The 18,625-nt window shown below is 35.0% G+C and overlaps 1 protein-coding gene across 1 annotated transcript; it reads left to right on the top strand.

The window, feature by feature from the left end:
• The first annotated feature begins 12,351 nt into the window (after nucleotides 1-12,351).
• LOC133679142 (mogroside IE synthase-like) lies at nucleotides 12,352-14,097 on the top strand. Its single transcript, XM_062101647.1, has 2 exons — nucleotides 12,352-13,026; nucleotides 13,281-14,097. Exons 1-2 carry the CDS (start codon nucleotides 12,370-12,372, stop codon nucleotides 14,013-14,015), a joined length of 1,392 nt encoding a protein of 463 aa, XP_061957631.1. The 5' UTR covers nucleotides 12,352-12,369; the 3' UTR covers nucleotides 14,016-14,097.
• The last annotated feature ends 4,528 nt before the right edge of the window (nucleotides 14,098-18,625 follow it).

The raw sequence follows: 18,625 nt of genomic DNA, 5'->3' as shown, positions 1-18,625 counted from the left end.
TTCTTTTTCATGCCTAACTGCCTGTCAACATCACATGGTCCTTCGTTTTAGACAATCTAAGACAACATTATTCACAGTAACTACCATAGCCTCTACTGCCTCCTTTACTCCGATAATTTCTCCTCCTACTCATGAGGCACTTATTTCTAATGATGCTAATAAGTATGAGGCATGGAATTATGTTATGTGAGAGGAAATTCAGGCCTTATGCACTGACAAAACTTGGACCTTGGTGTGGTTTCACCTTTTAATGAATGTTGTTGGTAGTCGGTAGGTGTACAAGATTAAACGCAGAGTTGATGACAACATTAAGGGGTATAAGACGCGTCTATTTGCTAAAGGTTTCACTCAGTAGGAAGGTATTGATTAATCAAAAACCTTTATTCCTGTTATCAAACAGGCGACCGTCAGATTGGTCTTTTTCATTGCGGTTTCGTGTGATTGCAAAATCCATCAGCTTGATATCTATAATGCCTTTCTTAATGACAATCTTGATGAAAAGGTCTATATGAAACAACCTCCAGGTTTTGTTGATTTTGCTCTTCTCTCTCATCTGTGTAGAATGCATAAGTCTCTATATGGTTTAAAATAGACTTTGCAGGCTTGGTACACTTGTTTGAATGACTTCCTGCTATTTATTGATTTTTGTGCCTCTAAGATGGATACCTCATTATTTATCTTTTCTGCTGGTGCTGATATTTGTTATCTTCTAGTCTATGTTGATGATATTCTACTTACGGGTACCAACTCCCTTCTACTTTAATGCCTCATACAGCTACTAAGCTCAGAATTTAAGCTTCGCGACTTAGGTATTGTTCATTATTTTTTAGGTATTGAGGTTTAGTCTACTAGTATGGGTCTTATGCTCTAACAACATAAATATACACTTGACATCCTCACTCGGGCTGGTATGTTATCTTGCAAACCTGTTGATACTCCTATCTCTATATCCAAAGCTACCATATTGTCAGATCCTTTATTTTCTGATGCTACACACTTTTGTTGAATTATTGGTGCTCTTCTATATCTCACTTTTACAAGATCGTATATTTGTTTTGTTGTTAATAGAGTCTATTAGTTTATGCATGCTCCTACAAATTCTCATTTGGTTGCTGTCAAAACACATCTTGTGTTATCTTAAGGGTATGGCAACACATGGACTCTATATTACTCATTGTTCTTCCTTTGCGTTACATGGCTTTACAAATACAGATTGGGCAGGTAGTATTGATGATAGAAAATCTATGGGTGGTTATCTTGTGTTCTTTGGTCAGACGCTGATTTCGTGGAAATCAGGTAGCAACGTACAGTTGTTCACTCTTCTATTAAACCTGAGTATAAAGCCTTAACCTATGGCACTGTTGAAGTTATTTGGCTTCAATATTTATTAACAAATCTTTAGATGCCATCTGTTTTTGCTCTTATCATTTGGTGTGATAACCTTGGTGCCACTTATTTATCTGCAAATCCTATTTTTCATGCTCGCACAAAACATGTTAAGGTTGATTATCATTTTGTCCAAGATAGCATTGTGAAGAAGGAGATTCAGATTCATTTTATTTCCTCTTATGATCAACTTGCAGATGTCTTTACTAAGCCACTTCCTACTGCTTCATTTACTGCTTTTTGTTTGAAGCTTCAGGTTGTTCCTCCACCCTCAGCTTGAGGGGACATATTATAGAATGTACCTACATAGAAAATATTATAGGCATACTCTTATGTTGTAATTTCCACCATTACTATTGCATGTTGCCCTATATATATATAGAAAAGGTTGGCTAATCAATAGGTGAAGCCTCTTAATTGTTCTCAACTATATGAAAAGACTTTGACCCATATAAAATTATAAATTAAACACAATGAAGAGCATAGTACTTTAATATTAGAAAGACATGGGTCAGTTTTATTTTTTATGTGAACATTCAACCATTTAATTTTGCTTGTTGTTTTATTTGAACTTTTTTTCCTTTTAATTTCACGCCAAATTAAATTGAATTAGGTTCAAATTATCATAAAAATACAAAATTAAAAGAAAGAGGACTGAAAAGTAAAACTATAAAAATTACTTGCCTCACACCAGATTCATGATAATTTTTATTTTGATCCAAAAATTTATTTTGTTTATTTTTTTAGTTATTGTACTCTTTGAGATAAGAGAAAAAGTCACTTGAAAAAGATGAAGAGAGAGAAAATCATCGTTTGAGCTACTTTTTAGAGATATCGTTTATTGTTCTTAGTGTTCTATTTGACAAGAAAAGTTTGATAATGGTGGTTGTTTTCCTTCAACATCTTTGAAAAAGGAGTTCGGGCTTCATTTAGAGAATTTTAATTTAGTTAATTTGTAATTTTTAGATGATTTTGAGGGTTTTTTTTGTTATTAAGTGATTTGGGGGAGTGTTTCTGGTGTTTTTAAGTGAAAAATAAATTAATTTTTTTATTATCCAAGAAAAATTATACATGTACTAAAAAGTAAAGGAAATGGTAAATTCTTGTAGAAATGATACAACTATAATTTTTTGAAGATCAAGTACAATATCCTGTAATCTGTCATTGTCATAATCCAATTTTAGGTTATTCCTTAAAATTCATTTTTTTTAAAATAAAATAAAATTAAAATTAAAATAAAATAAAATAAAAGCTAACTATGTGGAGGAAACAGGCTAGGGAGAATTTTGAAAATACAAAAAAATACAATTGCAGTTTAAGAGGAAATTTAAGACTTAATTATACCCTATTATGCCTAAAAATGAAGGAAAAAAATGCAAATTTAAGGTCAAATTAAATAATTATTGGACAAATTTGCATAAAAATTAAGTCCAATGACATAATTAAATTTTTAATATGCCAATTTGATTTAATCATGGATCAAATTGAATTTTAATTATGTTTCAGAATTATTTTGGTTCCAATTGAAGGATTTAATTTAGTGAAAGAACTTAATTATACTTTAAATGGGTCAAATTAATTTCATTAGGAGCTTAATGGTAAAAAATTAAGTTTGGGAACTCAATTTGCGCTTAACTGAGAAGATTGAAATTTTAAGAGACCAAATTTATTTTTTACCAAGTCAATTGTTTGAAATCAAGAGCAAAATTGTAAGCAAATTAAAGTTTTGGGGTCAATTAGGGGTTAAATTAAAAACATTCATAGCCAAGGACTAAATTGTAAAAGACGTCAAACTATAGGGGCCCAAATGAGAGAAATAGGGTGAAATTAAAAGTTTAATGGTCAATTGAGAGTAAAATTGTATAAATCCAAAAGTAAGGACCAAAGCGAAAGAGGTGAGCCAATCCGGGGTTAAAATCAATGTTTTCTAGGGACTCAATTGCATACAGTCAAAAATTTAAAGCCAATCAATAGTGTATATGAGATAAACAGAATTTGAAGGACTTAAATGAACGTTACCAAAATGGCGTCGTTTTGGTACTGTTTATCTTCTTTGATTTTCTCTGAAATAACAGCTCTGGAAGGCTATTTTGTATGTGTATTTATTGCCTCCAACCTTCATCAAATTTGACAAAGCTTGAATTAAAATGATCACATGACATTTATCTACAACTCCATGTTGTCCGTTCAGGCTGATTAACACCATAGAGGCCACGACACCAGTATAAAATGGTCATCTTAGGCAACCTTGAACTGTCAAATTTGACAGTTCATGGTGCCTACTTTGAACCAATGGTTGAGATCATTTCCATCCAAAATAAGATCCACGATTTGACTCCATTAAAGATAAACATTTCCTTTTCCACTCTCTATATTTAGAGATGGATTTCATGGCCTGAGCATAAAGAAATAAGAAGCCATATTTGAGACAAAATCATATTTACTTTGTTTTTTTTCTGCCATTTTTTTTCTATGTTTTCCCCCTCTCGACCACCACTTTGGCTAGCCCTACCGCCATGCCTCAACCATCATTTCCACCATAAACTACTCACAGGTCTTCCCTGGAACACTAGGAATGCCTCCAGACACTCTTCTCCTATTCCCAAGAAAGGTTGCTCCTCCTTCTACTCCCTTGAAACGTGCCCCATAGTCAACCCGACCACCCTTTAGTAGTTAATTTTTTTAGGCCATAATAATAACTTTGAACCAATGGTTGGGATCCTTCCGGGTGGGATCATGAATATCTCTTCCATCTTCTATAAATAGAAGTAGATTCCATTCCCCAAAGAGGAAGAAATAAGTGTGCAAATTTGGCAAACAAATCATCTTTTTTCCATATTTTTCTTCCCTTTCTGTCGGCTTCACTTTCTCTCACTTTTTATCCCATCTCCGGCAATGCCACCACCTCTAGCCACTAAGAAAGATCGTCCCTGAAACACTGGGAATGCCCTTAGCCTCTCTTCACCTCCGGGCAAACAAGGTTTCTCTTCCTTCTGCCACCTTGAAACCTGCCACATAGTCATTTGCTTATAGAAATTCTGCATGCAAATGACACTTTCTTTCTAAATTTAGTGGGATGGACCCATTTCCAGCCCAGTGCAAAATGTTTTAGCCGGGTCTGGCTTGACAAACAAAAAATTTCAAAAAAAATTAAAAAATCCTTTTAAAAGAATTGTGATTTTCTCGCATTTTTTTCTACCAATTTTCCTTAATATTGGGTTGTATTTTTACACTGTAGGATTTAAATCCTGTATTAAAATACCTGGTTTTCTCTAAAATATTTCAAAATATTCAAAATATTTTTAAAAAATCTAATTAAAAAAATTAATTTCCCTTTTCAAAAACAATTTTTTTTTTGTTTACATGCATACGACCAATTCCTAAAAACTTTCCAAGCATATTTTTATAAAAAAATTGTATCTTTCTTATGTTTTGAAAATCTAAAAAAAAAGGATATCATAACTAGTTTATGATCATCCATTAAGGTTTGACCAAAATATCAAAAATCATTTTCCAATCTCTCTCTCTCTCTCTCTCTCTAAGGTCAGGTATTAAAAATACAAGGTGTAAATAAATGCAATGCTAAAATTCAGATTTTAGAATGGTTAGGATGTAACCCGATAAGGTAAAGACTCTCTCATGAAGAGACATCTACTTTGAACCTTAGAACAAACCAATGAATAGAAACCCGACCTAGAAAAAAAAATCTAACAACAATGCACCTTACCTTAGGTAGGGTGCATTGGAGGTGATGTGTCTTCCCCTTACATAACCAGTCCCCTACCTAGACTCTTGCAGACTATAGGTTTCTAATAACCATAATATTAGGTGACGACTCTTGAACCTTAATCATAATTTTATGATTAAATCCAAAAAACCTTCCTAACAACACACACATCTCATCAAGAGGCATGATAAAAACCTCATCGTCACCCGACAACATCGTGGCGCACCCCACAACAGTCATGATCCCCAAAATATTAGAAAAGTCATAAGTTGTTTGACTTAACCTTTCAGTGATTAATTTCTCAGTGTAATTATTATCCATTTATCAACAATATTCTGATTTAAATATTATAGCATGAAGTGTGTCTAATATGTCAAATCATGTTTGTTCTCAACACCATTGTCACAGCCGAACATCGGAGCGACCGATTAAAAATATTCTCATAGAAAAAAAATAGATATCTGACATCTTGTTCTTTGATAGGGAAATGTCTTATTCGAGGAGTTACTACCTAGTATTATAGCTTCTAGAAACCCTAACTAGTCAACAAAGATTCTATGGTATAAGACTGGTTACACGAAAGGAAAGATGCTATCACCCTTTGAGTGTCCTACCTGAGGATTGCATTGCTGGTTTTATTTGAAATTGCTAAGAATTTGTTCTTCTTTTTCTTTTTTATTCTTCCTATCATGTTCCTGACTCTGGTGTCAGTAAACAGTTCCTACAAATATTTCGAACTTTTACGCTGCGAGTTATCAATATTTTTTCTTTCTTTTTGAAAAAAATAATCAAATTCTTCTTATTTTGTTCATGGTTCAACCTAAAATCAAAACATAAATCGTAAGAAAAAATTGATAATTTTAGTGGCTCTGCTAAAAATAAAACATAAAACATTTCCAAGCATAATCAAAACAAACCAATAAAATATATCTAATTAATTAGAAAAAAAAATCACTACAACAAGAATTCAAAAAACAATTGGTAAAACTAGCAGATCTGGGAAAACAATAAAGCAAAAGGGTTGAATTATAAAAAAACCTCATCCAATTATTAACAAACATCTCAAAACAAAACAAAAATAGATTTTAAATTTAAGTTACATTGTTTTGTTTGATGAAAGACAAATTAATTGGTGGCCCTACTTCAATATTTCCGCTGAAAAATTTTACTTGTGATTTATATTTTTATTTCTGTTTTTGACTGGTTGCAGGATTTATTGTGCAAAGTAATGATTTTATATTTGCAAGATTTACATTAGGGTTGCATAAAGTAATTCAAAGAAAATCAAATTGAAAAATCACACTTTTAGTATTGTAAGAAAACTCACCTTTTTAAAATAAAAAACCTCCTCCACACTTAATTACCTAATAATAATTTAAAAAAATGTATTTTTGGGGGGGCCCGGGCCCCTGCTGGCCCCCTTGCTTCCGCCCCTGGTTTTAGGTATCGGGAAAATAGGAAAGACAAGGATTCCTTGTCTTTTATTAGTGGAAAGAGAAAATGAGAGTTTCCACCTAGTTTTTTTGTTACAAAGAATCCTAATTGGTTTCACAGATCGGGCACGAGGAAAGATTGCGTAAAAGAGAGGTATTAGCACCTCAAATACGCCTTACCTAAGATAAGTTGCATTGTTTAATTGTCTGATATGAACTCATGTGTTGTTGTATTTCTAATTGTTGGTCCATTTAAGATTTAAAAAGATCCTTATCTTATCAAGTAAAATCTAACCGTGCTAATGTCAACAAAAAAAATTAATTTTTATTTAATATTAGAAATATGTCTTGCATGTAAGTTTGTAATCCTAGATATTAAAAGAAAATAAAATATTTTTAATATTGACCAAGTTCTCGTGACTTTAATAAATTGGTTATTAAAACCAAAAATGCATGCCAAGACATATTTTTTGAAATTTTATCGTATGAAAATACAATGTTATTTTTGAGAGACTTAACCGTATGCATGAAAACAAAACTTTTTTATATATATAATATTTTTACAACATTTTGAAGAAAATGGGTACTTTAATATTGTATTTGTATTTTTATAGTATAAAAATACCAACCAATATTAATCCAAAATGGTGGAAAAATATGGTAGAAAATCACAAATTTTTTTGAAAAAATTTGAAAATTTCATGAAATTTCTTTTGTTGACAGGCCCAAAAAGGAAAACGATGCTGGGTCGCAACAAGCCCAAAATGAATCTGGGCCAAGACCGGCCCAAAAAATAAGAAGAAACTCCTTTCTATAAGACTGGACTCAACCTAACCACATGGGCTGGGTTGATGGTACAGCCCGAAGCAACCATGGACTAGTTACTCCGCTAAGCATAGTAACCAATTAATTATAATTTGTAGATTACTGTGTTTAACCAGTTAGTTATATTTCTTGCTGCAAAAACATGAAGAGTGCACGAGTGGCATGCAAGTAAACAAACAGGAAGACAAAAAAGAGAAGGAGAGGGTTACCTGGAACAAAAAGGGCTCTGGTAGCTGAGTTGGCGTTGGCTTGTGGTGGTGACTGAGAAGAGTATCGGTGGCAATGTCATGGCTCACGGATAGTGCCTCTAGGCAACGGTGGTGATACTATTGTTAGTAACAAAGAGATAGAGTGGCTTTGTTTCTTCTTTTTGCCTCTGTTTTTCATTTCCTTTTCTTCTTCTTTTTTCTTGCTCCCTGTTGTGCTTTCCTTTCTCTTCTATTTCCCCTTCCCTTTTTGTTCTTTCTTTTTGCCTTTATTCTCCCCTGTTTCCCTCTGTTTCTCTCGCTTCTGTTCTCTCTTTTTGTTTCTTTTTTTTTCCTTTCTTTTTTTTTGTTCATCTCTCTCTTTTCTGAAAAACTCTCTCCTCTATTTCCCCGTTCCTTTTCTCCTCTCTCTCTTTTTTTTCTTTTTTTTCCTCCCCCTCCATTTTTCATCTACTTCCCTATATTTATAAGCAGGAGAAGAGGGGCCACTCTATCCTGTCCTGTCATGGCACAGGGTAGGGTGGCATGGGGCATACTCTGCTGGGCATGGCTCCCATCTCCTTTCTTCAGCATGATTTTAGAGAAGGATACGACTCGTCAGTGTTTGGTTAAGTTGGGGAAGAGAGGGAGAGAGCATGCAAAAAAAACAAATTCAAAAACCTTTTTCTTCCCCTGTTGCACGTCAAGAGGAGGAAGAAGAACAATGTCGTTCAACACTACATCGTTTCAGACTTCTTTTCTTTATTGTTTTTGAAGTGAACAGTGCATGAAACGGCTCCAAAACACATCGTTTCAATTAAAAGAAAATAGCATTAAAATATGTTAATTTTCAAACCAATTCCCAATTTTTTATTTGTTCAATCAAGTTCTCAATTGCAATTTTGATTTTAAAATCAATTCAATTGTATTCCTGCCAAATTCCAACGTCGGTTTTGATGTTAATCACCTTTTTTAATTTGATCCTTGGTCTTATATTTAGACAATTTGATCCTCAATTGATCAACAAACTTTCAATTTCTTCAATTTAGCCTCTGATTCAGTCAATTTCAGCCCCTCTATTTGGATGTGTTTTCCAGTTTGGTTCTTGATTTTGGATTTCTTTAATAAAGTCCTTAATTGGTCATCAAACTTCAATATTTATGCAATTAAGCCCCTGATTTGACCATATCAACTCTTAAAATTATACCGTCAAATTTCAATCTTTATATTCTTAAACCTCCCTAACCAATCTTTGACTATTTTTCTAGGTGCTCTGGCATCCTCTTCTCACTACTACACATATTTTTTGTTTCTTCCAAATATGTTTTTTTTTAATTTTTTTTGTATTTTTTTATACGAGGATCCAAAAATGGATAAGAACCAAGCATCATGTTAAATTTCTGACCCTTGATAGATTTCCATAAGCAACTCAAAACACTCAATTTGATTGAGAAAATTATATGTTGACTAGGTTCTTGGTAAATAAGAGGTATAACTTGTTTGCTTTAGCGACAAAGAAATATGCTTTCATGTGGCATGGTAAAAAGAGGAAAAATGATAAGATGTTTTTTATAATTATGCAAAATAAGATGTGGCTTCTTAGAACCAAAACCAGTTTGCATGTAGGAGATGAGCTCAAGAGAACAAATGCATTAATCCTCTAATAAGAAAAAAGAGATGAATGTTGAAACATGCAGACACATTCAAAATGATACAAGCATAAACAAAAAATAGAATGACTAGTCGACCTCTATCTTTGGAAAGATTGCTGATGAGATCTTGGATGCCTTCTTTGCCTAATGTATCCTTCAAGTACAACGCAACAACTGCCACCTCCTCATTTCTGAGACATTCCTTAAGCCCACTCTAGTCTATCACCTAATACTAGTTCAACAGACTACCTCTTGGCTACTTCAGGTGCAAGAAGTCATGAATTGCGAATGCTAAGTTAATTTAGAACTACATTCAATGACCTTACACATGATAAAGTTTTTAAAACTTTATCATAATATAACATGCATCTTTACAACTTTATGCATTGAGTGACGATCCTCGGGTTTTAATTGTATACACTACGATGCCACTATAATCATCTTCTTTGTTTTTTTCTTTTCTTGCTCTGTGGAGTCTCCTAGTACTTCTAGGTCATTTCCTTTACAAACCTGCTCATAAACCCACGAAGGAAAGTAGATTTGGCTTGCATCGATTTCCATTTCACTCAAGTTCTTCCTTTTTCCTATCATGCCCATTAACATCTCAAAACTGTAAACATTTGCTTTGTAAGACATGCATAGAACAATTTAAAAGCTATGTATCCTATCGTTCCATTAGCCGCAATGAGGGGCACTATGCTATTATTTGTTGGGTACAATTTTGCTAATTTAAAATTTGAAATCTCTGGAACAAACTTTTCATCAAGAAGATTATTATGATGTTTGATATCAAAATGCAAGATTTGCATATCACAACCTTGATATAAATAATCAATGCCACGAGCAATTCCAAGAGAAATGTCAAACATTCTCTCTTTACTCAATGTGATGCTACCTTATTTAGAAAAAAAAAATACTTATCAAGAGAACCATGAGGTGTGAACTCATACATAAAACCACGCTTTGATCCCTCAACAGTAAAGTCTATGAGCTGCACCACATTGACATGGTAAATTCTTCTGATGGTGTCAACTTCATTGGTAAAGTATTGTCCATTAACTTTCAAATTGCTTAAGATTTTTATTGTTGCCACACAACCACCACAAAGCCTTCTTTTATAAATTGAGCCCAAGCCTCCCTCCCCCAACTACTCCTTGAAGTCATTTGTTATCTTCTTAATCTATGAGTATGAATACCTTACATGTATGAGACTGTCATTACTCTACAAGAACTCTTCAATCGTGTCATGCATTGATAAGTGCCTTCTTCGCCAGGTGTAGATTAAAAAGTTCACGAGGCATGAAAGCCCAAAAAGAAATAATATTACACGACATATCACTATGTAGAGAAACAACAAGAATAGTCAATGGTAGAATGAAATATTGTTAATTTTTTATAAATTAAATGTGATTTTTGTTGTGTTTGCCTCGCAATGAATCCTTACAAGTTTATTATGTATCGATGGAAGCATCAATTTTTTTCAAATCTCAAATTCATTGCACCAAAAGGTAAAAACTTCTTACGAAAATGCAAGGAAAAAAAAATATTATGCACGGAGCATCTTAGTGAATTTTGATTTTATCCATCTTATCTTTGGATTTTTTTTTTAAGTTAATAGACTTAATTAAAGAATTAGACTTAATTAGAAAAACTAAAAAGTTAAAGGACTTATTTTCAAGAAATTAACCACAGCCACTGGAGATACTTTCTTGCGCTTTTCCAATTTCATGTTCCACAACGAATCCAAAGAAGCATAGGAAAGTACTTGCCAGTGAAAATAAGCAAAACTATGATAATGCTGAGAAAATCTGAAGATATGGTCTTGGTCCCAACATACATGTAGTATTCTGCATGCCAATGAAAACATGAAGACAATGAAAATAAAAAATAAAAATATATAATTTTTGTTCAGCCAATATATACACATTGTATATCTGTCTAGCTTTAATTCCGAAAGAGTTGATAAATAAATAAATAATAAATAAAAATTTTATGTGGGTCCACCCCTCTCCTATGTAATAAAGAAAAACCAGGAACATTTCTTTAGCTAGTTTGCTTCAATATATATGCTCCTTAATATAAAACATTAATATAATTTAAATTAATTAATTATAGGTGAGTAAAAAATTGATATGAAAAACCATTGACTTGCATGTTTTGATGAAATTCAAAATCTTCTAAAAAATTATATTTTATATTGAAAAGAAATAAAGTTTTTCATAGTGTTTATAAAATGGTTAATTCAAAAATTAAAATTAAGCTTGAAGGGATCCTAAAGTTTTATAGGAAAGAGATCATAGGGAAAATGAGTGTTAGGGTCGGTTATACACACGCTAGCTTGACTCAACTCGTATTCAAGCCTATGTTTAAGTTTATTATAATATTTTAAGTAAAAAAAACATTATTTTTTTGCAAATAAAGACTTGAACTTGGGTCTGATTCATGAATAATTATTTATTCTAACTCGTTTTTTCTCCGGTCCAAGTCATAAATGTTAGTAATTTCTTTCAAAAACTTTTGTTTCAAATCCAAATAATTTTTTCATCTTAAAAAATATAGTTTTATAGTCACTATGTTCAAATTTAATTCTTAATTTATGATATGTAGTTAATCAAATGTTGATAATTTAAAAATTAATTTTGATTATTATCAAGATGAATTCTTCCACTTTAGAGTGTCAGGATTAAGTCTAGATGTTAGTTTAGAGTATTTCAACAAATAAATATTTGTTTGTTATAATTTAAGTATATTTATTTTTATTGTCATATATACATGCTAGTAATTTGATTTCGATGAATTTTAAATAAATGCTTAATATACATGTTTGTAATCTTTGTTCCGTTCTTGATTCCTACAGGAGTTCCTGACTCAATTAAATCTAATGCCTTATAATAATCCCATCCAATTATCAACGATGACGCCTAGACTTTAAAAAAAAATGTAGTGTAGTGTTAAAAAATAAAGAAAAAAAAATTGAGTAGCCTCCAAGCTTTGTAAACTTGGTCACCACGTTTGTTCCTTCCTTGTCTGCCAATAAGTGGTTTGACCATGACTATGGTCAACTGCTACAATTTGGATACAGCATGCTTGCATATATATAGAAGTAGTAGTTCTACTCAGGAGAATGGAAGGCAAACAGACGGGTTTGGTTAGAGAAATTAATGGAGAAGCAAGAAAGAAAGAGTAAGAGTCATGTACTGGCCATACCCGTTCCTGCTCAAGGTCACATTAACCCAATGATGCAATTCTCCAAGCGCCTTGCCTCCAAAGGACTCCACGTCACAATAGTGATCTTCTCGAGCAAGGTGCTCAAGCATACCCGCCGACTTGGCTCGGTCGAAGTTGTGACTGTAGATTTTGTTAGTTATGAAGGCAAGCTTTCGTCAGATGACTACTTGAAACAATTCCGAGCTGCGGTGACACGAAAATTGCCAGAACTCGTTGCAGAACTAAACAATGCTTCTGGGTATCCAATAAGTTGCCTTCTGTATGACTCCCACTTGCCTTGGGTTCTAGACAAAGCTAGACAGCTTGGCCTCACTGGGGCTTCGCTCTTCACACAGTCGTGTGCTGTTGACAATGTCTACTACAACGTTCATGAGATGCAGCTAAAGATTCCACCAGAGAAGCTGCTGGTAACAGTTTCACGTATGCCAGCACTTTCACCACTAGAAATTACCGATCTGCCATCATTTGTGCAAGGAATGGATTCAGAATCAGAATATTCATTTCTACTGAACAATGTTGTCGGTCAGTTTTCGAATTTCAGGGAAGCTGATTGGATCTTTGTCAACACTTTCAGCACCCTGGAGGAAGAGGTACCACTAAAGATCTCCTCTATATATATATATTAAATGCATGTCTTGATCTTAATACATATATAAATGTTAACAAAGCAAACAAATGTGAGATCAAACAAGCACCTAGTCAACAACTGATTGACAAGCAAAGCAACATAAACGAGAGCAGCAATGCTTCAAATTCCTATTTAAATTCTTTTTTCTTTGTTCATATTTTCTAAATAAGCTACTTTTATTTTTGTGGCACTAAAAGTTTTGTTGATTTCTATCAGGCGGTAAACTGGTTGGCAAGTCGAAGGTCAATAAAGCCAATAGGACCAATGATTCCTTCATTTTACTTGGACAAGCAGCTGGAGGGCGACAAAGAGTACGGTCCCAGCCTCTTCAAACCTAATCTGGACGGCTGCATGGAGTGGCTAGATTCAAAGGAAACTGGCTCCGTGGTATATGTGTCATTTGGAAGCTTGGCTGCACTGGGAGAGGAGCAAATGGAAGAAGTTGCTTGTGGCCTAAAGAGGAGTGACTGCAACTTCTTGTGGGTAGTCAGAGAATCGGAAAAGAAAAAACTTCCAAGCAACTTTGCGGAGGAGTCATCAGAGAAGGGTCTGATTGTGACCTGGAGCCAGCAGCTAGAGGTTCTGGCTCACAAGTCTGTTGGTTGCTTCATGACACATTGTGGGTGGAACTCAACACTCGAGGCGTTGAGCTTAGGAGTTCCAATGGTGGCAATGCCGCAGTGGACTGATCAACCAACAAATGCAAAGTACATTGCCGATGTTTGGCATGTAGGCGTTAGAGTGAAGGCAAATGAAAAGGGGATTGTCACTAAAGAAGAGGTAGAAGGGTGTATAAGGGAAGTCATGGAAGGTGAAAGAGGGAATGAGATGAGAAGGAACTCTGAGAAATGGATGAAACTAGCCAAAACCGCAGTAGATGAAGGCGGAAGCTCTGATAAGAATATTACGGAATTTGCAGCAGAACTTGCAAGGAAGTTTCATGAAACCTGAAAATGATTCTATAATAGCTGCTTTACATAACTCTTGTACTTCATCTAAATTTTCCTATTAAGCCTTAAGGTTATGCAAGAAAGTTAACGAATCAATCTTAGTATTATTCAATATTTTCTAAATCCATGCAAACCAAAAGAGACCAACGAAAACCGCAAGGAGTCTTCATTTTGAATTTTCCAAGACAGTAAAAAACAAGCCGGCCAATACGAGAAAAAATGGGGGTCGAGAAGCCGTATAATTTAAGCTACCATTCTTTCTTGTAAAGTTCCCATCACCCAAATTTCCGGGTCCTGCAAAAAAGTAGGAGACAATATCTAGAAAAACGAGCAGCCTAAAACTCCAAAGAGTAGCCAGCCAACGAAATCAAGGCCTAATAACATCAATTAAAGCCTATCAATACCACATAACTGATCCAATTGCGTGTCAGAGTAGTGCTGTGATGTTTCAGTCAAAGTTTTAAGACCCGGCCCGGTGGCCGGCCCGGTCTAAGGCCCGGGTTCCGGGTTTTGGCCGGGTCACCGGGTTTGACCGGGTCGGCCGGGTCAATTCTTTTTTTTAAAAAAAATCAAAACGACGTAGTTTTAGTAAAAAAAAACAAAAAAAAAACAAAAGTCAACGGGTTTGTCACCGGGTCTTGACCGGGTCTTGCCGGGTCACCGGGTCGACCCGCCGGGTCAGCCGGGTCACACCGGGTTTTTCCTTCCCCTGTTTTTTCATCAACCCGGCCCGGTTCCGATCCCGGGTCGGCCGGGTCCCGGGTTGACCCGCCGGGCCGGGCCGGGTTTCAAAACTATGGTTTCAGTACTGTATTTGCCTTTCGTATTTCTTTGATCTGAACGTCTTCGTTCCTTGAGATTTTATCACTCTTTCCATCTAAAATTTAGTCCCAGTCAAATTCATCTTTTTAAGCAACGGCAATAATAAATAAATAAAACTTTTAAAAATGTTCCTTAATTATCCTGTTAGAAAAAACTGAGATTAGGAAGAAAGCATGGTGAAAAACCTCACTTATATCATAGAGAAAAAACTATGGAAGAAGTTTACAACTCTTCAATACATATATTTAATTTTACTATTTTAGGGTGTTTTATAATAATTCAATAAGATAATTTCAACCTATAAAAACTAAAGGAATTCCATCATATTCATGTAGGCTTACTTAGGCACACAAATGATCGGAGAATGCACAACCAGAATTTTATTAAGCAATTGATTTCGTAATTAAAAACAAGGCTAAACAGGAAAAGAAAAGAAACAAAGATAAGGTCAGATAACTTATAGTCTGAATATTAACAAAGTAAACTTAAACTGACTTCCTGATAACTTGTTAATAACAGATTGTGAATCCTCGCGTAAAAAATTAGAATCGCAGATAGTCCAATCCTGAAGGGTAATGAAAACTCAGAATAAAAATAATTAATAGTAAAAATAATAAAATATGAGACATGTAATAAAAGAGATGACCTTGGTTATTAATCTCTCTAACTTACAACATGAGGATTGTCCAACATGTTTTTTACTTACAACATGTTTCCCCTCGAACTTGGTTATTAATCTCTCTAACTTTTATCCTAAGCAAGTCTCATACATTGATTCTATTGAAAGCTAAGCTGATTACTTGTGGCTGAAGCCTTAGAAGAAGACTACACGGACTATAGCAAGAAGAATGAAGAAATGAAAGAAATTCTGTTAAATCGGTTAAAGAGGTAGTTAAAACCATTATGGTAGTTATAGTTGTTTTTACTATTACAAATCAGTTACAAACTATTTTTTACATGTGTAAGAATCATAACCCTCCATTAATGGATGGATGAGATGATCTTGATTCCTAAAATAATGGAATCAGTTACATGCAATGTGTATAAAGGCAAAATTTACTGCATTAATAAAAAAAGAAGAAAAATATAAGAATATGCTCTTCAATCTTCTCTGCAAACTTGTTTACAATTGTTTCTCAATCCTTCTAGAAAACAATCATGGTATTAGAGCTCACAAAATGATTCCTAAGAGGGGCGTAAACTGTGAAAAACAGATTGATTAAACTGGTAATTACTAAAAAATGGTAGGATCAAGCGCTACTGGAGGAGATTTAAGAACTCCACAGTTTAATGGCACAAATTATGACTTTTGGGCTGTAAAGATGGAGACAATCCTCATAGCATTCGATCTATGGGACGTAATAGAAGTTGGAATACAATCTCATCAATCACCTGAGGTTGCAAATGGATCAGGCAATGAAGAGAGTGAAGCTGAGCAAACGACATTGCAAACACCCACTACATCCAGAGAAGACAAAATCAAGAATGCAAAGGCATTAAGCCTCATATAAAGGAGCATTAATAGACGACCTTTTCCCACGTATAAGAAATGAGAAGACTGCAAAGGGAGCCTGGGATATTTTGAGCAGAGAATTCAGAGGAGATAAAAAGGTTAGAGCTGTAAAACTTCAAGCAGTGAGAGCTGACTTTGAATACCTGAGAATGTCAGAAAGTGAAAGCTTAGATGGATATCTAGCTAAATTCTTTGCAACTGTGAATAACCTGAAATCATGAGGAGAAGATGTATCAAAAAACAAAATTGTGCAAAAACTGCTAATAAGTCTAAGCAGAAGATATAAGTCCATTGTGTCAATCATTGAGGAGACACGAGATCTTGATGTTCTGAGAGCAGAAGAAGTCATTGCTTTTGTTAAAGTCTATGATAAGAGGGAGGATCTCCATGATGAAAGGGATAAGCTAACAGAAATAGAGAAAGCCTTTAGCAGTGTAAAGGTTGGAAACAATCAAGCCTACAGTTCACACAAGGGCTTTCAAGGCAGATCTACTCAAAGATGGCAATCACAAGATAGGAGGGGATCAAATTGGACCCCAAACAAAAACTTAAATAACTAAAACAATTCAAACTAGAACAACACTGCTTGGGGAAGTAGTCAAGCAAGTGTAAAGCCACAGTGTCAAGTCTGCCAGAAGCAACACTTTGGATTGTACAGACACAAAGGAAAACCAAGATGTGGAAGATGCAATCGGTTTGGCCATATTGCAAAAGATTGTGAAAGTCACAGTCACAAACAACTAGCAAATTATGCAAAAGAAGAGAGAGTATCCACTGGGACCATGTTCTATGCTTGCCATTCTGCAAGTTTGCAAGATAGAAAGATACGGTTTGTGGATAGTACCTGCAGCAACCACATGACCTCTAAAGAATATGAACTAATCAGCATCGATAGAACAGTGACCTGTAAAGTAAAGATGGGCTCAGGAGATTTTGTGCAAGCAACTGGAAAAGGCACATTGGTTGTGGAAACTCAGCATGGAAAAATATATATAAAAGAGGTATTGCTTGTTCCCGGATTGGATGAAAATTTATTAAGTGTAGGCCAAATGATGGAGCATAGTTATTATATCCTTTTTGGAGGTAACAAAGCAGTGATATTTGATGATGAAAGCCTCAACAATGTTATAACAATAGTGATCATGGGAGGAAATCGATGCTTTCCACTTTCACTTGAGTCCATCACACATGCAGCAAGGAAAGCTTCAGTGACTGAGGACTCCTGGATATGGCATAAAAGACTGGGACACTTAAACTTTGCTAGCATAAAGAAGATGCAGCAGAAAGAGATGGTATGTGGACTTCCTGTTCTGACAGAAGTAGAAGATGTATGCATAGTTTTGAAACCCGGCCCGACCCGGCGGGTCAACCCGGGACCCGGCCGACCCGGGATCGGAACCGGGCCGGGTTGATGAAAAAACAGGGGAAGGAAAAACCCGGTGTGACCCGGCTGACCCGGCGGGTCGACCCGGTGACCCGGCAAGACCCGGTCAAGACCCGGTGACAAACCCGTTGACTTTTGTTTTTTTTTTGTTTTTTTTTACTAAAACTACGTCGTTTTGATTTTTTTTAAAAAAAAGAATTGACCCGGCCGACCCGGTCAAACCCGGTGACCCGGCCAAAACCCGGAACCCGGGCCTTAGACCGGGCCGGCCACCGGGCCGGGTCTTAAAACTTTGGATGTATGTGCAGGCTGTGCATCAGGCAAACATCACAGGGAGAAATTCGACAAAAAACAAATGTGGAGAGCAAGCTATCCACTGGAATTAATCCACACTGATATGTGTGGAACAATGCAAAATGAATATGTGGGAGGGAACATATACTTCATCACATTCATTGACGATTACTCAAGAATATGCTAGGTATACTTTCTCAGAAACAAATCTGATGCACTCAATGTGTTTAAGAAATTTAAAGCATTTGTTGAGCTGCAAAGTGGATATAAATTGAAGAAGCTGAGAAGTGACAGAGGTGGTGAATATACCTCAAATGAGTTTGAAGAATTCTGTGTAAAACAAGGAATGAAGAGGCAGCTGACAGTTGCATACTCCCCTCAATAAAATAGAGTTGCAGAGAGGAGAAATAGAACAAATTGTGAAATAGCAAGGTCCATGCTGTTAGATAAAGAAATGCCAGTAATCTTCAAGGAAGAAGTTGTGAATACAATTGTGTATATTTAGAACAGATGTTATACAACATCAGTCATTGAAAAGACTCCATTTGAAGCCTTCATGGGAAGAAAGCCAAGAGTCAAGCATCTAAAGGTGTTTGAT

This window comes from Populus nigra, chromosome 19, assembly GCF_951802175.1.
Source record: "Populus nigra chromosome 19, ddPopNigr1.1, whole genome shotgun sequence".
NCBI lineage: Eukaryota > Viridiplantae > Streptophyta > Magnoliopsida > Malpighiales > Salicaceae > Populus > Populus nigra.
Note: the sequence above shows the minus strand (reverse complement) of the source record. Positions and strands in the feature narration are given on the sequence as shown.

Coding starts and splice junctions, on each gene's coding strand:
- LOC133679142 (XM_062101647.1), top strand. CDS start 12,370: ATGGAGAAGCAAGAAAGAAAGAGTAAGAGTCATGTACTGGCCATACCC. Junction 13,027..13,280: donor TCAGCACCCTGGAGGAAGAG/GTACCACTAAAG, acceptor GATTTCTATCAG/GCGGTAAACTGGTTGGCAAG.